We start from the raw sequence: 21,947 nt of genomic DNA on the forward strand, positions 1-21,947 counted from the left end.
GAATCCTATACTAACCTTGTGTTCTGACTCTACCACTATAAAAGGAAAGGAACCTAAATTCAACAAAGGTATACTTAGGTACCTGGTGTCCCTTTATCAAAAAGTAGCCCATCACCCAGATGCGCAGTTCCACCAAGTACACTGAATGTCTCTTCAATCTTTTTCTCCTTGGGTTTGATTGTCTGTTCATGGTTGATCTCTCTACCAGGGTTTTATCTCAGTCTACTGTCTTCTTTCCCACTTGGGGACCTCTTGGTCGAATCCCCAGTTTTCTCCTTGTATTCCCCACTGAGGGAATTACTGGTGTTCTTTCCACTTTGGTATGCCAGAGTCTTTGCCCTACCTGATGGTTTCTCTACTCTCAACCCAGCTTGGAGTCTCTTCAGGTTCTCCCTGCCTCGGGACCTACCCGAATTGTATCCCACCTGGGACTCTTGTGGTTCCTCTGACTCCACCCTGGAGTTTCGTTCGGCTGACACGTCCTTGGGGATTCGTTCCTCTTACCCCTCCATGGGTTTCATTACAGTCACCCCGTTTTGGAGTTTCATTGGTTTCGCCCAGACTTGGGAATTCCTTGCCTCATCCTTTCCCCGCCTTGCAGCCTCATTTAGCTCACCATGCTGTGGGGTCTCATACCTCTTGTTCCTCTTCCCCCACCCTGGGGTCTAGTTCCTCTCTCCCCGACTTAGGCTCACGGTTCTCTCGCCCCTACTTCAGGTCTGGTTCTGCTCACCCCCCCCATGGGGTCTGGTTCTGCTCACCCCACCTTGGGGTTTTGTTCCTCTCTCCACACCTTGTGTCTCGTTCCTCTTACCCCGCTTTAGGGGATCGTTCCACTCACCCTGCCTTGGGGTCTTGTTCCCCTTAGCCCTCACTGGGGTCTCGTTGGGTCTAGCCGCCCTCCTCGTTCCCCAGAGCCACCGTGTACCTCTAGTTTCCCAGTGGTGCTTCTTGGAGGAGTTTCGTTCAGTCTGTCCAATGGGGCGTTGCTTCGTCTGCTTCTCTGTGCTGTTCTGCGTCGGGCACAACTTGTTCTCTCCTTCAGCTGACTTTTGGCAGTACTTCGGAGACCGCTTCTCTGTTCGCCTATTACCCTCTTTTTGGGAGGTGTTAATTCTTCCCTACTCCTCTGGGCCTGGCGCTTCCAACTCCTGGCACAGCAATGATTTGGGGCGTTCTGATGAACGGCCTCGCCTGGACCTGCCACACTTGGCGTACGCTCCCTCTCTCCTGCCACGCCTCAAAGGAGGTGGTCTCTGGGCTTCCCCACCTCTGTAGGTCTCTCTTCTCTTCCTTTTCAGTTCTGATTGGCTTGTAATCTCTAACTCCTCCAGGGGGTGAGAGAATCCACTGTCCTCTCGTTCCAGTCAAGGCTGGTGAATACAGAGGGTCAGAAGCCATACCAGCCATTCTCACAGGAAGTTTCACATTCTCATACAGGTTAAATCCCATATAGCCAAGAGATATTGGGATCAGGGAGAATAGCTTTTATCCCTTTATGGAGATTTCCTGTTCTGTAATGTGTTGGGGGCAGGGATCACATCAGTGGGATACTGCTTGCCTTGCCCTCTAAATTGTGTTGAGTTTAGCAAGCTCACCTCTCAAGTCCCAAACAGGGTGGCTCCCCCTTGGGCAGAGGAGACTCATTTCCTAGATTTGTCACACTACAGAGAAGCAAACGAAGGAGTCTATTTAAAATGCCTAGCACCTTTTAGAGTAATATTAATGCTTGTGTGAGAAACAGTAGTAAGATTCATGTATGCAGGGAGAATTTCATTTCATTGACTTAAGTGTTAATGAATATATAACCGTGTGGAGATTTCCGTGGTGTAAAGCTCGAGACCACCTTGTTTTAAAATTGAGTAATTAATTTAAAATAAATTGAATTTGGAGAATTCATGCTCTGTTTATTGCTTTGAATTGTGAGGTGGGACTGTATATCTGGGGGCACGAAACCAGTTGTGCTGCCCTAGCTGAACCTATAAATTATTCATATACAAACATTTCTTCACAATGCAGATCTACTAAATCCAAAACTAAATTACAGCGGACACCAGCCTGCTCACTAAACTCAGTGCAGGGTGGTATAATTACCCTACACCCTGCTATATGCGCCAGTGGACCATATGCTAAAAAACAGTTGTAGTAGCAAGGGGACTTCAGTAGTAGCCACTCTGACCACAAAAAGAGGTAATAGATCCAAGAAACTAAAAGGGCGATGGGGGGAGGGGCGGTGGTTTAGCAATTGTTATGAGTCCTGAAAAAGGGACACAGCACTAACTCCCCGCCCCTGATGAAATTGTGCCCTTACAGTAATATAAAGACCACAGGACTGGGTGAGGTCTTGATGCACCTCTGCAAAAGCTGTGAAGTGCCTGAGGCAAGAGCCTACCCAAAGGAATGTGATACTGGCAATATTAGGATAGCAGAGGGCTTATGAAGGCTACGCTATGAACTCTCTTTTGGGGCAATTCTTGGACCATTTGTTTTATAGAATAGTGTAGCCGGAAACTGGGTTGGACTGGTACATAAAATTGGCTTGGGTACCAATGAAAAAGTGTCCCACAGTCGCAAATAGCAGTTAATTCCATTCAGGACCGACTGATTGAGTAGTATCCAAGGGGACCTTTTGGGGTAAAATGTGTTGCAAACTGCATTTTAAAGAATGTTAGTTCAGTAACACTGGTCAAAACTATGAGCTGCACTGTGAAGTAACCAGTCAAACCGAAACTATCCGACTTCGATTAAAAACAACGGGCCCACTTTCACCTACGAAACGTGCCTAAATTAGGTTACTGAGCCTGCACTTCGGGCATTGCCTTATTGTCCTATAAGCCAGTCCCAGTATGAGTTCTCATTAAGTTTAGGTTTAAAAATGTACTTCGGCCACGTTTCCGCAGAGACTTTTCTTTATTAGAGTAGGGAGTCTCAAGGAAGGAATAGGGATGTCAGTGGCCACAAATACTGACAACACCTGAGGTATACAGTGCCTGATGAAGACCCTATTTTTTGAACAATCCTGTGCACTGTTTCTTACAGCTTCCATTTTTAGTACATGCTCCTTGAGCCTGTAGACATTTCTCAAAACCCTGTGCAAAAGAATTGTTAAATAAAGACTTTTCGGTATGCAAATTGATTTTACGTGTCATGTGTGTGATTGCTTGGGCTAGACAACCCAACTGGTTCCTATATCTCCAGTAAAATGTTGCCACATGAAGCTGTTTCTTTAAAAGCGTTATTTAAACTTCGGTAGTAGGAATGACAAGTTATCAAACATATCAAAGTCATATCATACACAATCATTCATATTGTTTGCAGCAGTGTTAAAAAAGCGTGGCACAAAACAATTGTCATACATCCCTGCTCTAATCAACAAAACACTTCTATGAAAATCACACCATAACAGTGTCTTCCGCATCCCTGTTAGTAGCCATATATGCAAGAAATTGACTCCAAATATCTTTCGGTGAACAGGTGTATGCTAAGCTGAAGACGTATGTCTCTTCTCGATCATTTGTATAAATCAGGTCCTTCAGCCATTCAGAATGCGTGGGGGCTTTATTGGACTTCTAGTGTCGTAATTAAGCAATAACAACTTGTTCCATGGGCTGGAACGGGTCGTAACGGCCTGGGACCGAGGGTGCCCGGTGCTGTTACAGCCTGTGGAATGGATGGTTATTGCTGTTAGCACCCGTGGTTTCCAATCATGAGCATTGTATTTTGATTCAATCAAAATACTTTCCTAAAATGGCCGCCATGGATCAGGAAGGCAGGGCTCTGTACAGAGCCACTCTTCAAATTCCATGGAGGCCACGGAGTGACAGCAGCGAGGTGGCGGTAGGCTCTACCACCGCTGAAGAAATTAGGTAAGTGGGGATGGGAGGGACAGGATATTTTAAAAGAAAGGGAGGGTGGGGGTAGATGGCGATGCAGGGAAGCAGCCATCGGGGTTACATGGAATGTGGGTTTGGATCAGTAGATTCAGCCTGTGATCCAAGGAACCTGATTGGTTGCTCCCCCCGCCATGGGTGCCAATATACATTTTTTTTTGCAACAATACAGGCTATATTAAAACATCTGAGTAGTAATGGAGGTCTTACCTATATCACCCAACAAATATTTGATGAGAACCAATATCTGTGGAATATCAGTAGTATCAGAAATCGTTTCTGCTATGTCTGACCAAAACCCGGTAATATGAGGACATGCCCAAATGTGAGAAACCAAAGGGTGCCTCACCTGCCAGTCCCCGGGGATCTGTCTCAGGTGGCCAGGGCACAGCCATCGTCTTTGGATCCAGACCCTGGGGGTAGACCAGTGCGGGAGGATCACCTGGGTGAGGGGTCTTTGGGTATTGGGGGTGAGGCGCAGTATTCCCCCTTCCTGTACCCCTGCCCCATCATATTTTATAGGATTCTCCAATGTCCCACCTCCCCCTGCCCTCCCTTTCTGCCCAAACACTGGGCCCAGGAAGAGGGCGACTGAAAGTAAAGAAGCTAAGCCATACATATCTCATTGGACTTGTCCTGCTAATCGGGTCAGGCAAAGTCAGGAACTTGACTTTAATCACATACATCTGATACCCATTGGCTCACCCCACATGGATAAAAGGCGGAACATAGAGACACACTCTGAGCAAGGTATAACATGAGAAGGAGCAGATCTTCCAGGGCGAAGACGGACCCACTGGAGCAGGACGATCGATCAAGGGACGAGAGAAAAGGGTAGGGAAACCCAGGAGATCCCAGCAGGAGGTTGTTGCCTCAGAAGAGCCGTGGAAGAAGACCAAATCCCAGACAAGAAGACTGCATTGTGTTTCAAGGACACCAGCGACCCTCCCGGGTGAACAACAGAGTTGGGGAGGCGAGGCCAAGCCTGTGGTATTAACCTTGGCTCGTGAATTAAAGCCGCAAGGACAAGAAAGGAATGCACACAGCCGGTGAGTTAGCAAACAACATGAAAGGCTAGTGTGTGTTAAGGAAAGTTTGAAGTTGCAACAGTATATCTCACGATTGAAGGCGGCACGCATGCTGATGAGACGCGAAGGAAGGCAGACCTGTAGTGAACTTTAAATTACTGATAACTGTGAAGCCAGCGATACAGAGTAGCGGAGTGTTCCGGTGACAGGAAATAGCCCACTCGAAAGTCTCTGCGAAATATGTGATATCTTGTTATAAAACAGCAAAGTGAACGACCTACTTTAAGAGAAAGATTTCTATGAACATTTGTGCTTATGGTACTGAACTACCAAGACCAAGAGACACTGGGGCAAGTAACACATGAGTGTGAGCTGAATAGAAAGTTAAAGTGGTCCTACGCAGGTCTATAGTAAAAGCCTTGCACATTCTGAATTCTTCGACATCAGTGAAAGGTCCGAGCCCGACTGAAGGAGACCTGAAGTGTGATAAGTTAGCAAAGGGGAACCCTTAACAAATGTGAATAAAGCTTGGGGAAAGGGAACCCGTACAAGTATTGTGATTGCGAGTTCCGAGCCCGGCTGAGAGAGATCTACGTTGAATCGGGTACTTTTTGGTTGAAAAGGTCTGAGCCCGACCGAGGGAGACTTATGTGAAAATTTTGCTTTGAGAGGTCTGAGCCTACCTGAGGGAGACCTGTGTGAACTTTTGTTGAACTGTGAAAGAACTTTTGAAGGCTGGAATAAGTGACTTTAACGTGGAAAGGCAAGTGGGCCTGGATCCACGTTTTGAACTGCCTTTGTTTTGAGAACCTGAGCCAGAGTGTCATCTTGTTTACAGGGGCCACCTTACTCCGTGATGTCCAACGTGGGAAGGAGAGCTGACTCAGCCACATTGATTCTTTGTTAAAACACTGACTTTCCTTTGCATACATATTCCGCTTTACACACTTTTTGTATAAGAGATAAGGCAGGCATTAGGTTCTGTTAGTATAGGCCTTTTTGATTTGACATAGGCTGACTAGGACTGTATTTGCTCTATTATTTAATGGTAGAGACTACTCCGATCTTAGCTATAGGGCAGAGTAGGAGTTTCTCCAAACCCCAAAAATATAATAAAGGTTTTGAAACTTTTAACTCTTGTGTCAGTGTCATACTTGTGATACGATGCCACCCTTATACAAAACATATCTATAAACCTAAAACTATTTCTGTGGTTAACACGTTAAGGATTTTATTTTTTCTTCCCATTCTTTAGAGTGGATGACTCGAATATGGAGCATTCAGAATGACCCCTGTGAAGAATACTATAAAGCTGTAATAGTCAATCCTGCATTGATGGTTCCACCAACAAAGGTAGTTACTTTACTTTCCGCACAATTTTATATTTCATTGCTCCTCTTTGCCAAGACTAGATCTTGTTTAATTTTTTTTTTGTAGGCTTTGGCCCTCACCTTCACACATTTTGTGACAGAGCCACTGAAGCATGTGGGCCAGGGAATTGGCCAATTTATTAAAGAACTTTTAAAAGAACTACCATTGATTTATCATGTTCCAGTGCTTATTGTTATGGCTTTGATTGCGCTGGTAAGTCAATTTAATTATCCACTGTACATACGGTTATGTTAAAATATTTGTAGCATGTGTAATTACTTATGGCTTTCTCAGCACTGAGAATGGATTTTTAGAGAAGACATTGTGCACATTATTGTCAGAATAGCTGTTTTTGATAATTATCGCAGGCAAGATCGCAAGCACTTCAACAAATGTTGATTGTGTCTGGGTTGCAAAACTGAACAGCCTGGAATAAGGGACAGTAGTCTCCATTTCTCTTTGTGTTCAGTCTAGGAACTGTTACCAGTTTGGTACTGGATGACCACTAGCAATGTGCAGGGATGTTTGAGAGCTGACTATCAAGTCCCAAAACTGGAGTTGACTTTGTGATGTGAACAGAGAATGATGCAAATTGATTTTAATGTAAATACTGATTTTACACTAGCATTCAATGCTATGGCAGCAGAGACATGGTCATGTTTGAAAAGTTTACAAAAAAGGCATGACTATGCTTTTCAGATGAGTGGATGCAAATTTCATAGGTAGTTAGGAATATATTGAGAGCTGCCTTTCTCTAATTTGAATGGAATATTAGCGTTCATAGCTGTCCCTAGCAAGGAATGACAGTTGTTTTGTTTAGTTTCACACCGGAATGAATAGAACTCTCGCATTTCTCTCACGTCCCATTCCCATACATAAAGATGCCAGGAGCCATTGTATGTGCAAACCTTCTTCTTTATTCCCCTCTCCAATTCTGCTCCAGGGCTCAGGTAGCCCCTCCTCTTGCACCCTCCCTCCGTCGTGCTCCCAGTCACTGTCTGCTCTTAAGGACGTTCCTCTTAAGGGCGTCTGTACTTGTGTTTTGACACCTCCCCCCTGCTTATCGGACAGCTCGCATCCCTTTGTTGTTGCAGCGGGTCTCTACTCTTGGTAGTTTGTCTCTGAGGCCCACTGTGCCCTCTCGCCATCATCTGTCGTTGCGCGGCTCTCGTATTTCGTCCGCCATTCTCTGGAGGTCTTCGTGGTATTCTTCTTGATCTCTGGTCAAGTCCCTGAACCTCTTCCATCCTCTTGTGTTCCGTCAAGCCCCCTTTTGCCAAACTTCTATCCTACTGTAGCCAGTCACCACTTCTCCCTTTTGGTGGATCCCTCATGCAGAGTATTGGTGTGTGCCGCTCCCGTGCCATTTTATTTCTGATGCTATGCAGATGTTCCTCCTTCGCCTTTCTATTGCTGGTCTCTTTATCTGTCCACTTCTCTCCAGACAGTCCTTCTGCTTCTGTTGTTATCCGGCTTCCCCTTTGTCCATTACTGTCTCTCTTCTGTGCTGCTGTTTGTGACCGCCCTCCTTCCGTTCCTGTGTCATTCGTTTTTGTTTTGCACTAGCGTCTTCTTGGCCCTTGTTAACTGTCCTCCTTTTGCTCTAGGACATTGCTGGGGCTTCTTAGCCGTCTCCACTTTCTTCCTGTGTCCTCATCTTCCTCTGTCCTCTTTTCTCTTCTGGACGGTGGGCTTTCTGAGTCCTTTTCTGCTTTCTGAATGCTTTGCCTTTTCTTTCCTTCCATGTTGCACGACTCGTTTGTGGAGGTATTTGCCACCTGCGAGGGATGTAAGGGGCGTTATTTGTAGTTCCCCTCTTCCACAGCTTCCTTTGATTCCAACCGCCGGTACGGACCTTACTTGGCCCGCAGGCGTGCACCGTCATCGTGTTATGCGGCTTACTGTGGGCTGCTTCTCGTCGTGGCGAACTGCCATTGTGTCCTGCAGTGGTGTCCCTCTGTTTGGCGGGGCATGCTGCTCTGGTGTCCTAGTGCCATCTACGCAGCAGGGGAATCCTGCTACTTCCTCCCAGCACGGCGGGCTGCTGTGACAACTCGGAGCGGCGTATTGCCGTCTATGGTAGTATTTGTTTATATAGCGCCTATACACAGGCAAGTGTTTCAAAGCGCTCAAGGAGGGTGGGAACACGGAGAAAAAACAACAGTCACTCAGAGCCATTGAATTTCTGAGACGATAACGGTCTGCACAGGCAGATTAAGTGAATAAGATACATTTAACAATTTAGATACAGCAAGTAGGCATGATGGCGACTGCAGATTTTCAAGTGCACATAAAGGGGTGGAGACAAGGGAGACAGACAGCATGACATTCAGGCAAGGCTGTATACAGATCGTGCAAGTGCAGGAGGGGCAGGGGCCAAGTGCATCCAGTCGGTAGAGACTGGTGAAGTGCTGAGAAAAAGCTTTCAAGGTTTTTCAAGTGCATTGGGGTGGGGGTAGAGGGCCCTGAGGCAAGTGCAGAAGAATTGCCTGGGGTGCCTGGGACCTGTGAAACTCTGAGGTCCAGAAGGCGGCCAGTCATAAAGCTGTGTGGAAAGGAGGAGGAACAGCAGAGAGCTAGGTTAGTAGGGTAGAGTAAGAGAGAAGGAAAAGGAAGAGCTTGAGGAGTTTCCAGAACTTAAGAATATCAGGCTCAAGACGGAGGGGCCGTGGAGTTCACCTGGGCAGATACCCTGCACCTCCGTGGGCCGGTCGCCCTTTCACTTCCCTTTGGGCTGGGATCAGCAACTCAATGGGGCGGACTGCACTGTGGGTGGAGTGCCCTATTTCTTTGTCGATACAGCCGGGTTCGGCACGTTCAGCTGGACGGACTGCCCTCCTTATAATGGGTGGATTGCACTCCTGTGGCCGGGATTGGCATCCTGTACTGGGGGGACTACCCTTCCCTTCATGGGCGGAGTGCCCTTATCACTTCACTGTGGCCAGGATCGGCTTCCTGAGCGTACTGCCCTCCCCTCCCGGGCAGAGTGCCCTTATTACTTCTTAATAAGGGTCAGATTGCCCAATCCTCCGTTCTGTGGCCTGGATCAGCGTCCTGAGCTGGGCGGACTGCCCTTTTAATGACGGGCGGATTGCCCTTTCCTCCATACTTGTGCACACAAGTCTGTTTCCCTTCGTCTCCAGTTGTTGCGTTTAGTTTCACACTGGAATGCATAGCACTCTCGCATTTCTCTCACGTCAAATTCCCATACATAGAAACGCCAGGAGCCATTGTATGTGCGAACTTTCTTCTTTATTCCCCTCTCCAATTCCGCTCCTGGGCTCTGGTAGCCCCTCCTCTTCCTCCCTCCTTTCCTTGTGCTCCCAGTCTCTGCCTGCTCTTAAGGACGTTCCTCTTAAGGACATCTGTACCAGTTTGTGACAACAACAACAGTGTCAACACAGGGGGCAACCCCAAAACCCCTCAAGATGAAGAAGGTGATACTACCAGGATTAATACAACTTAACTCTATCGTTATGTATGAATCACTTGGAAAGACAGCAGGCTTTTCATTATTAGTCACCATGATTTACTTGTCACTGAAGGGCGCAGTTATACCTTAAATAATATATAGCCTCATCCCTCGCTCTACATAAAGCAATTAAACAGCTGTGCCAGACAACCAGCATTCATTTTCTATTTTTAAATTATAACACTCCCACTCTAATATAGCTAATCTAACTTCTGATTCCATCCCAGATCATCTTTAAAACCCCTTGTATTACCATCAAGGCTCTATCAATCCAAGCACCATCGTACTTAACCAGAAAGGCTAGTAGTCTCCAGAGGTCTGCACTATTTCAAAGCTGCAGTATGTCGAGGCTGTAAACTACCAAATGCCTCAAAGAAAAACTAGGGAACAAGCCTTCTCCTGGTACTCGTGTTTCTGTGAAACAATATGCCTCTTAAAACCCATAGGGCTCTAGTGATGCTACAGTCAGGAAGGAAATTAAGATTTGGTTGTTCCATTGCTTCCCAGGTAGGTGTGTTCAATATAAATGATAAAATAAATATAAATGGGGAAGCTGGTGGAATAGCCCCCATTGGCTCAATAGTTCAGGTAATTGTTTTAGATTTAAAGATAAAAAGGAAATGCAATATGGGAGCTGCAGAATAGAAAGGATTATGGCTATGATTTAGAAAATTCGATTTATTGAAGACATGTTCCATGTACTATATAGTCAAGAACGCTCAATACTGCTGACAAATTTATCAGGATAAGGGCAACAGCACTCTCTGATCACTCTCCACCTCATGGCATCCATTGTGGCCCCATAACCTGGGAATTCTCAGTCTCCTTGGTTTTGATGCTGCTTTTGAGATTCTTGGTTACCCCTCTTTATTATTGACCCACTCTAACGTTGGCTTTCAGCTGTTCTGCCTTTGATTTTGTCCTCCTACATATCAGTATCTGTCACAAAACAGGGTTCCTAGTATCTTTCTCTAATCATTCATATTCTCCAGAATTGGATCTTTCATGGGTTCTCCTGCTCATGAATATTCCCTGTCGTCAGGCTGGCAATCCTCTGTAATAATAAAGCAGTTTTGTTTTAAAGTAAAAGAAAATGGTTTGGTACTTGTATAGCATATAGCTGTCACTTTGGGTCATACTGCCCCAGCCAATGACAGTGGTCCTCCTTAGCTCCACCTCTGGAAGCCATCTTTTACCGCACGTTTAAGTGTTGGGAGTCCTCGTTGTTTAGCTCCACGAAATTTCAACTTTTTCGTATACTTTGGAGAAAATGTTCAAACATTTTCTTCATCGGTCAGAGCCTATCTATCGTCAACCACCCTGCACCAGCCTGCAGGAGGCGTACAGAGGAAGATCCGAGGCATATAGTGGTTCGCAGAGGTGACGCAGTGCTTTCACACTCATGCAACCCCCCGAAGCAAACCCAGAAACAAGCCTGACCAGCGTCTGGTCTCGAGCCCCTACCGGCTATCAATGTTTGTCGAGCAATGGCGGACCACTGACAAATGGATGCCCAACAGCGTCCAGCACAGTCACACACTGGAATTGCTAGACAAATGCCCCTTCGTTCCTCCACTACGAAGGCAAGAACAACATCTGCAACTCCTCCTAAAAGAAGTCCTTGCTACAAGAAGTGGCCACAGAAGCCATTCCATTGCATCTCCGGGGATCCAGAGTTTACTCCAGATACTTTCTGGTGATAAAAAGTCTGGTGGGTGAGAACCATCCTAGACTGGGAACTCAACAAGTTTCTAAAATCGCAAAAGTTCTGCATGGTCATGCTTCAGTAGGTGCTGGAACAACTGGAACAGGGGCGATTTCCTCTCGTTCTTGGACTTTGAGGATGCATACTTCCACATAACCATCCATCAGAAGCACAGGCATTTCCTTTGCTTCATGGGGCAGGGGAGGCACTACTGATTCAAGGCCCTGCCTTTCAGACTAAAATCACCAACAAGCATATTCACCTATTGCCCAGCACCAGTGGCTATACATCAGTGCCGCACAGGCATCTATGTTTACCCTTACCTGGACGACCGACTAATCTACACGCAGTCACTCCCACTAGCCCTGCAACACACCGAGCAAACCATCCAATGCGTGTCACCATCTCAGAACGCCTTGTTCTTGGGCTCACAATTTAACATGCTGCAGTGCCTAGCTACCCCACACCCCACCCCCTGGAGGGAGAGGGTCAAGGCCATTCTTTGCAAGATTCAGCAGCTGTCCTCCCTCCAACTGGCAACGGTTTGCTCAATCAAGACATTACTCTGGATGATATCCTCATGCATCACTCTAGTACTTCACTGCAGACTGCTTATGAGACCTCTGCAGGAGTTCCTAGATACCAGGTGGAAACAAGTGTCAGGCTCCTGAAACAACAAGACCTCACTCAACCCAGCATTTCGACAGCCCCTGAATTGGTGGACTCATGGACAGTACCTCACGCAAGGCGTCCCCTTTCTCCCACCGGCACATCGGGTCAGGATGACAACCAACGCCTCTCTGCAGGGATGGGGTAGCACACCAGAAGGTTGCATGCCAGAGGACTCTAGCAGCCGGAAGAGAAGCTACTACATATCTATGTGCTGGAGCTCCTAGCTGTGTTCTGGGCTCTCACGTCCTTCCAACTCCAGCTCCAAGGCAAGGTGGTTCGCATTTTCACAGACAACACCACCACAGTTTTCTACATCAGGAATCGGGGAGGGACCTGCTCTCCCGTTCTGTCCAAGGAGGTGCAGACACTGTGGCACTGGGGTGCATGCATGTTCCTCATTCCCTTTCACCTAGCAGGGATCCACAACTCTATCGCAGATTCCCTCAGCAGGGAACTGCGATCCTGCCACGAATGGGAACTCCATCAGGACCAAGTCCGTTATCTTTTCTCAAGATGGGGGTCACACACACAGACAGACTTGTTCGCCACAGTGGCCAACTCCAGGTACCTGCAAGGGAGGATTCTGGGGATCGCTTTCTCCATGCCCTGGGAGGGCCGGTTGCTATACGCATTCTGTCCAATTCCTCTTCTCCTACAAGTAATCAATGCAATCAAACAGAGCCGATGCAAGGTGATCCTCATTGCTCTGGCGTGGCCACGACAGATTTGGTATTTTTACCTTTTTTATTTAATTTACATTTTTATTATTTTTTTTTTTTCCAACAAGTGCCAATCAGTACATGTTAATTTCACATTTTAGATTAATCGCAAGTACTTGTAATAACCATGAGGTGATTATGAAGTGGAAAAAAGACCCAAAAAAAAGATAACGGATACATAGATAATTGGCTGACACTTGTCCCCTGTCCCCCTACCCCTCCTTTCCCTCCCCCCACCCTCACATGATACAACTTCAAGAAAAAGATGACAAAAACCAGTCGAACAGAACAGGAGGGGCTTCACTCTGCACCGTTCAGATTAAATGTTTATGTAAGGCTTGGATCACTTTTTCAAATTTTCTACCCACTAATGTGGACCAGTGGACTGCTTGGGGAAATGTTCTTAGAAATCTTTGTTATTCACATTCTTGTGCTTAGTCAGTTGGTTTTACGGTATCCCAGTATGCCGAATAGAATTCTAGGAAGGGCAACAATATCATATTTATGTTCTTGTTAGATTCTTGAACTGCTGCTGTGAGGCTTTCCATTTCATAAATGGCATGTGCTTTGGATAACCATTCTCTTTGTGGGAAGGGAAGGGGATTTCCACTTTACCGTTAAGCAGACCCTTGCCGCTAGCAGTAAATTACGGGGCATGTGTGTGAGAATCACATTGGAATCTTCTTCATCCGATTCGACTCCGAACAGGACCAAAGCTGGGGTTAGGTTTCTAGGTATCCCATCTATGGCTTGGATCCACCCCAGGACTTCCTTCCAATACGTCTGCACCTCCTGACAGTCCCACCATTGGTGCCAATAGTCACATTTCACCGCAACCTCTCCTGCAGAGAGGAGATGTGCCGGGGAACATTTTGGACAACCTTTGGGGAGTATAGTGCCACCTAACCAGCAGACGTGCATTGTGCATTTTATATTGCACGGAAATGGATGACGCCCACACTGCTTTATGAATGGCTTCCCAGACCTCCGGCTGATCTGCAAGGCCCAGCTCTGACTCCCACTTGGTTTCGGACGGGGGGTGTTTCAGGTGCCCTCTCATGAGCAGGGCTTTATACATCCGTGCAATGAGACCCTTTGTTGTTTGGGGGATGCTTAATATCCGCTCAAATGGGGTGAGGGGACACTTTAATAAGGAGCCCCACTTAAAGTCATTTAGGGCACTTCGTAGCTGTAAGTACAACATGGGGGTAACCTCGTTACCTTGGAAAGGTTCCCGTGCTTCTTCATAAGTAATGAATGCACCCTTTTTCCACATCTGTCCTGCCCGTGTAGGTCCCGCTTCGTACCACGGTTGGAAGTGTTGCACCCCGGTTATGAGGTCGCGAATGGGGGGAGCCCAAATAAAGCTAAGAGGAGAAGGCCAGGTGGTAACTCCCCGCATTGACCGGGAGGGGCGCCACAGGGACCACAAAACTTTCAGAATTGGGTGCTTGCGTATTCTGCAGGTCATTGCCGATGGTGGGACCCACAACCATTCCCCCCAGAGTTACAGGTGCGAAAATGTCATTTTCTATGGCCACCCATTGTTTTTCAGGGTTTTCCCAAAGATGATCTGATAGGACTCGGAGCTGAGATGCTTTGTAATACTCCTCCAGGTCCGGATGTCCCACGCTGCCCGACTCCTTGGGTTGAATCATAGTGGGGTATGGAATTCTGGGTTTCTTGCCGGCCCATAGATAATTCAAGAGTGTGCGTTTGACCTCAGCCATAAATGATTCTGGTACGATTATAGGGAGGGATTGAAACAGGAATAAAAACCTTGGTAGGACATTCATTTTTATGGAGGTGAAGCGGGCAGCCCAAGTCAATGGTAACTTAGTCCATCTATTTACGTCGGCTTGGATAGTATTCCACAGAGGGACGTAGTTTGCCTCAAATAGTCCTGTCAGGGGGACCGTTATGTTTACACCCAGATATCTAACAAAGAGGGGTTGCACTGGGAATCCCCAGTCCGTCTTTAATTGCTCCAACAAGTCGGTGTCAGACTTTAGGGGAAGTGCTATAGTTTTCTGTAGATTGGCTCGGAAGCCAGAAAGGGCCCCCTATCGAAGTAGTTCCTGAAATAGGGCAGGAACAGACTCTGTTGGTTGGGTGAGGTAAAGTAGGATGTCATCTGCAAACATAGCCAATTTATATTCCTTACCCCCTCGAGGAATACCATGAATCAAGGGGCATGATCTTATGGCCTGGGCGAATGGTTCAATTACTAGAGCATATATTAGGGGGGACAATGGGAAGCCCTGCCTTCTGCCTTGCGTGAGTGTAAATGGTATTGAGGCGGTTCCGTTAATTGATACTCTAGCCTGTGCTGTGTGATAAAGTGCTCCCGCCCCCTGGGTCCATGCTCCCCCGAGCCCCACCCATCTCAATATTGCACGCTGAAAAAGCCACTCCACGTGGTCTAACGCCTTTTCAGCATCGATCGATAACAAGAGGGGGCCCTCTCCGGCCTCGCGAAGTGTCGCCATGAGGTCTAGGGTCTTCCTTATGTTGTCTGCCCCCTGTCTTCCCCTTACATACCCAACCTGATCTGAATGAACCTGTTGGGGAAGGACCAGAGCTAAACGTGCCGCCAAGATGCTAGAGTACATTTTTGCGTCAACATTTATGAGGGAAATTGGGCGATATGATGAGCATTCTAGGGGATCTTTGCTCTTTTTTGGAATGACGATGATCGTGGATTCGGTAAATGATTTGGGAGCTTGACCCGTATCCAGGATTGAATTGAATAGTTTGGTGAGAAAGGGGGTTAGGGTGCTACTATTGGATTTGTAGAAGGTCGGTGTATAGCCGTCTTGTCCCGGAGCTGAGCCTGCTTTTAGGTTGAAAATGGCTCCCTGAACCTCTACGGTGGTGATCGGGCCGTTTAACATTTCAAGGTGTTCTCCAGTTATTGGCGGGCGAGGAAGCGCGGATAGATGCCCATCTATAGGTGGAGAGTGCCTGTCTCCCTCTGCTGTGTACAGCTCTGAATAGAACCTTGCAAATCGACTCATTATATCTTCCAGGCATGTGAGGGGGGAGCCGGATTCGTCGTTAATCTTATGGACTGCTCTGTCTGCTCTTTGTTTCCGTAAACGATTTGCCAGCATTGTGTGGGCTTTATCCCCTTTTTCAAAGAGTTTCTGCTTAAGGTAATAAAGCAGCGTAAGCGCCTTGCCCTGCCATATGCCCCTTAATTTGACTTATCAGGTTTTCATTCCCCCTCTCTAAGTTGCCTGAGTCTTTTTTTGGCTGCGCCCTCTACTATTAAGAGTCCCCTAATCGTGGCTTTCCCTGCCTCCCAAACTGTGTTTAATGTCATCCCATCAACATCATTGGTTTCAAAGTAATTGGTAATGGCCTCCGCAAGAGTCTCCTTGAATACTGGGTCTCTGCACAAGAAGTCATTACAAATCCACCTACGCTCGGGTTTTGGCAAAGGGCCCAGGTCGCGGTCCACCGTGCATAAGGTCATGGTGAGACCATGCCACTACTTCTATGGCTGAACCCAGGATGGCGCTTTCGTCTTCGGCCCCAAGTAACAAATAATCTATTCTAGTGAAGGTCTGGTGTGGGGGGAGAAAAAGAAAAAAGATTTACCCTATGGGTGAGCTGTTCGCCAAGTGTCAATCAAGTGGTGTTCTTTCAACTGGCTCAGAAATCTATTGCCTTGGAGACAGCTGGGGGGGGGGTTGTCATTCAGCGCCACTGAGTGCCAATCCCTTTCTCGTTCCGCTGCCACGTTAAAATCTCCTCCACAAATCAGGGCGCCCTCCCGCCAGTCCTCTAAAAAATCAAACAATGGTTCAAAGAAACTGGATTGGCCTTGGTTGGGGGCATAGGCAGAGCAGAGTGTTACCATGCGTGCTCTCAACCTTCCTTTAAGGGCTATGAATCTACCCTGAGCATCCCTGTGTGTGTTCTCTATTTGTAGGCCTAAGGATTTTTGGTACAAGATTCCCACCCCTCCTTTCTTCTGAGGGCCTGAAGCCCACACTGTATTCCCAATGTCTTTGCCAACAATTTTGCGCTCTTCCCCCTGGGTATACTTTGTCTCCAGCACAAATAATACATCCAATCTGGACTGCTTAAACTATCGTGCCAACATAGACCTTTTTTGCAGTGAATTGAGGCCCTTCACATTTAGGGATCCAAAGGCCACTCCATCAGATCGAGCCATATTGACCAATTTGAATCTCATGCATTGCCCCACTCCTCCACAGTCCAATGCGGGGGTAGTACATCCCCCCCCGTGGTTAAGAATATTATGTTGCTTTAGTGATCCCTGCATATGTGAACTGGTGTACTATATCGACATTTTTGTTCTGTAAGACTGCCTGTTCCCCCCCCCCGTCATCCACCCCCTTGCGAGATGCTACCGGGAGCCTCTCTTTTTGAGAGAGAATGAGACGCCCTAAACTAAGAAGGGGCCACACTAGTGAGACCCCTCTCCAGGGCATTAACGTTTTTCAACATGTATACTTTCGTAGAAACAAATTATGCGATGTGCTTGGTGCTGGCATCGCACTAGATTGAATTATGTCCTTAATTACGTTAAACATGTAACCATTGGCGTGGTGCGCCAAAAACTGAAGCCGATGTGTCGAGGAGCGACTTCGGGAGCTGCTATTCCTGAGAGTTCCTTATGTATTCCTCAGGGAGTATTTAGTCTCTTGTATTTCCATTTGATTTGCGCTCGTCCACGTCTCAGGTTTTGTCGCCGATTCTCGTCTTGGACCCGTAGGCTCTCTCTGGGACTCAGAGTACGAGCCTGCCTCCGGTTACTGTAAATGCTTTAGAGCTCGTTCTGCCTCCTCCACTGAAGTTAGCCTGAACTCCTCGCCGTCACCAGCGATAGCACACTCACTTCTCTTGCAACCAACCCGTGAGGGATCGGCCTCCTCTTCTTTTGGCCAAAGTCATTGCAGATAAATCTTGGAACAGTTTTACCTTTGAGCCCTCAAAGTCTATTATGTACCTGTTTCTTGCTTTCAATAAAATGTCTCGTCTTTGCGTGTAATAGTGGCAGTTTATGAGGACTGAGCGTGGACCTCTTGGTGGGCCACTGGCTCTGTGCACTCTGTCGAAGTGAAGTACGGGAGAATTCCCTTCATCATATAGAGATAGAATTAGGGATTTTATCTTGCCTTCCAGACTAGTCAGGGTTCCCCCCTGCGCTTCTTCAAGGCCTATGATCCTTATGTTGGACCGCCGCTCCCGATTTTCTAGGTCGTCCATCTTAAACTCCATGTCCCGTTCTTTCTGCTCCAGGTCCAATAGCCGAGCCTCGTACTGCATAGTTGTAATGTCCCCTGACTGCTGGTTACTCTCGATGGCCTCCAGTCGGTCTTCCACTTTGGCCATCTTTGACTGGAGGTCAGTGACAGTTTCTGTGAGACTTGTTTTGATCGACCTGATCTCTCCAAGGTGGAGGTGGATGTCGGATTTTGTGGCTTTGTCAAGGTCGTTGCCTGGTATCTCTGAGGTGCTTTGTGCTTCATTCTGTTCCACGCTTGAGCAACAGAACTTCTGTAGTGTTGCTTGGGTGCTTGGATCCAGCTTGCCCGTTGGTGGGAGAGGCTGTCTGTTGTTGCCTTGAGGAGAGCCGTGATTCGATTGGCGCACTTCCAGGCGTTTAGGGTGCTTTGGGCTTGAATAGCGCTGCTGGCGCCTTCCCTTCTGGCTCTCTGAGTGCACCCCTTCCTCTTGCATGGGTGTCTGCCCATTCAAGTGTAAACCCCCAAAGTGGGATTTTGGTGTGTGACCAGAGTGCCTTTCTGCTAGTGGAGGGCCGTGCTGTGGGTCTGGCTTTTAGGTGCTCGGTGCTTAAGAAAGGCGATTCGGTGATGTGATCCCCAGTTACACTGTTTGCTGCTTCCCCCCCCCCCCCTCCCCTTTCTGGCTTATGCGCACCTCGTTGCTTCGTGGTTCTTCCCTGTGCAATCCACCTTGGTATAACAGAGAGGGGGCTGGAAGAAGAGCGCTGCTGCGGATTGTGGCAACCTTTAAATCCTGTTATTCTGTTGTGGGGACAAGCGTGGTCGTGAGGCAGAGATTACCACTAAAGTCCTTTTTGGGCTGCAAAGTGTAAAATCCTGCGTGCCTTTACATTTATATATTTATCATCTAGTGATTAAAGTGGCCTCTAAACCACGTGAGTTCCTGTGCGCTTATGCACTACTGTGGGGCTAAGAGCACGCCTTTCCCTGAGTGCCTTTCGTTCATAAAGATATCCGAGCAAGTTGCTGGTGTTTACGTTGCCTCGTGGGGCTTCTGACCTGCTATGTCAATGTTCGCCGGGGCTTCTGTCAGGAGTTCTGTGGGAGGGCTCGTGGCCCTAGCTAATATAAAGCTCCGGCTCGGTTGAGGGGAGCTTGTGTGGGTACTTCTGTAGGCCGGCGGGGGGACGGGTGGGGGGAGCCGCTGATATTTCCTCCCGTTCCGTGCCCTGTTTATTAACGCCCGCTCCTTACCGGGTGTCTTTGTGCACCTCTGCAGTGCGGCTGGTTAAAGGCGCCTGGCCCTGGGATCAGCTTTCAGTCCCAGCTCACGCCGGGGGGGTCTTCTGCTCCGCGTCTACGTTCGTCTTAGAAATCCGCCATCTTGAGAGCGGTGAGGCGGCTCCGGACGTTCCTCTTTCCAGGTCGCTTTACTCTGGTTGTTGTCCGCGGTTTTGCACATCTGCAGTGCGGCTGGTTAAAGGCGCCTGGCCCTTGGATCAGCTTTCAGTCCCAGCTCACGCCGGGGGGTCTTCTGCTTCGCGGCTACATTCGTCTTAGAAATCCGCCATCTTGAGAGCGGTGAGGCGGCTCCGGACGTTCCTCTTTCCAGGTCGCTTTACTCTGGTTGTTGTCCGCGGTTTTTCACCAAACTCCGTCCTTGGCACTCCGAGATGTTTACACACGCTGTCCTGCGCTTTGCACCTTAAATATTTTCCATTTTAGGCGTTGTTTCGACGTATTCTCTGCGCTGGAGAGGGAGACATAGGCTTAAGCTGCCATTACGTCTGCGCCCCCTGGTGGTCTCTGGTATTTTTACCTTTTACATCTGTCGGTAGCACCTGGCATCAGACTGCCTCCTCGTCTGGACCTGCTGTCCAGAGGAGGGTGGTCCGTTCTGCACCACAACCCAGTGTCCCTGAAGTTAGCGGCTTGGCTTCTGCATCCCTAGAATTTGGACACATCACATTGCCTTTCGACTACAGGAAAATTCTGGCAAAGAGGAGAGGTCTGGCCACTCTCTCCTGCTACAAGTACAAGTCAAAACGTTTCACTGTATGGTGTCATCCACACAGGCTGGTCCCTCTTCGAATCCAGGCTAATCAAATACTGCCATATCTTCTATCTTTGGCAAAGGCAGGGATGGCATACGCATCCATAAAGGTCCATCAGCGGGCAAGCCTACCCTATGCTCTCATAGGCTTGTTAAGGAGTTCCTCAAGGGTCTGTTCTGGAAATTCCCTACGTGGAAGACTACCCACACCTTCATGAAAGTCTACTGCATTGACAGGGATTCTAAGGAGGAGTACTTTGTTGGCTAGAGGATGCTTTGGAACCTTTTTGTTTGAGGTGAGTGCTCCAGGGGTGAGTTTCAATTGCTTCTGTTGAGACCTGTACCACCTCCCATTGGTTGTTGTGTTTGTACTGCTCCAATGCTGGAGAAGGAACAAGTTACTTACCTGTAGTAACTCCTTTTCTACAGCATTGATATCTTTCATGGATTCACGTGCAACCCTTCCGCCTACCCCTCCAAGGCTCTTAATGGGTTCCTACTACATTACTTGCACTTTTATATCTGAAGATAGCCACCAGGGGTGGAGCTAAGGAGGACCAATGTCATTGGCTGGGGCAATATGATCCAAAGTGACAGCAATGGTATTGCCCCAAAATCTCAAATAAAAACAAACATATGGTAGATTTGATCGAATTTCAGCTGTACAGCTGAAAATATCGATCAGGCCTACCAATATGGTGCCGTTGTAGTGAACAAGGGGAGCAAGGGTTGCGGGGATTTCCCCCTGCACCCTTGTTTGCTACAGTGGTACCAGGGGTGTCTCCCTCTTCCTGTACAATAATCTTGTAAAAGAAAAAAAAAGAGGACCCTGCAGCGCCAGTTCCCATTCACATAAGTGAAGGGAACCAGCGTTGCAGGGAGATGGGGAGTCGGCAGCACACAATGAGGTGTGCCGCCAACAGGTAAGTAGGAGGGCGGGTGGAGAATCGGATTAGGGGATGCGCCTGAAATCAGCATTTCATATTCGTCATTTTCACATTCGAAATTGTGCGCTGTGTTAAAATCACATAGATCCAACAGCAGTAGGCTATACAAGTAACAAGCAGTTTTTATTTTTTTCCCTTAAAGTAAAGCTGCTTTATTATTACCAAGGATTCCCATACTGACAATGGGAGATTGTTTATGAGCATGTGAATCCATGAAAGATAATGCTGGAGAACAGCAGTTAAAGGTAAGTAACTTGTTCAATATGTAGCACACATAAATTGCAGTGTTGCAGCAATATATTTGTGAAAACAAATTCATATACAACAAATCAGTGAAATAAATTAACACATAAAGAGCTGATACATAGACAATGCAGTGGTTGACATATTTAAAATAAGAAGGACATAGAAGTGACAATAACTAAAACATGAATTATATACAACAGACCACATGAATAACATTATGGAAAGAAACAACTACAAGCTGAGTCATACATTTGTGAGGGTTTATTTCAACAACTAATGTTGTATTCAGGAGAGTAACTGCTCCTCCAGTTCTAATTGTGACCTTCAGAGGAGGTTTATCAATTGTTCTGTTTTTCAATTAGTGTTCTACATATCAGATCAATCTTTATCCATATCTCGAAACTCTGACACCTCCACTCTTGACCCCCTTCAAGAAGGGATTCCCCCAGGGTTTGTTCATGGACCACATCTCTGCAGATTCTGCCCTTTTCGCTTGGTAAACTAATGTTGTTCTTTGGCTTCTCCTACCACTGTTTTGTGTGACACCAGAATCATCTCCCCATCCTTAACCACTGAGATAGTCTTCTATATAAGTACTGTTTATCTGCAATCCAGTGCAAAT

At 47.3% G+C, this 21,947-nt stretch overlaps 1 protein-coding gene across 5 annotated transcripts in view; it reads left to right on the forward strand.

Annotated features, from left to right (window-relative positions):
* CLCC1 (chloride channel CLIC like 1) overlaps window positions 1-21,947 on the forward strand; it is a 1,126,062-nt gene that overhangs the window by 940,787 nt on the left and 163,328 nt on the right. For all 5 annotated transcript variants that reach the window (XM_069641849.1, XM_069641853.1, XM_069641850.1 and 2 more), the window contains 2 exons: window positions 6,174-6,271; window positions 6,356-6,502. In XM_069641849.1, the coding sequence (XP_069497950.1) occupies window positions 6,174-6,271; window positions 6,356-6,502 (245 nt within the window). The remainder of the gene's footprint in view (window positions 1-6,173; window positions 6,272-6,355; window positions 6,503-21,947) is intronic.

The sequence above is a fragment of the Ambystoma mexicanum genome, chromosome 1q (genome assembly GCF_040938575.1).
Source record: "Ambystoma mexicanum isolate Mex_15411 chromosome 1q, UKY_AmexF1_1, whole genome shotgun sequence".
NCBI lineage: Eukaryota > Metazoa > Chordata > Amphibia > Caudata > Ambystomatidae > Ambystoma > Ambystoma mexicanum.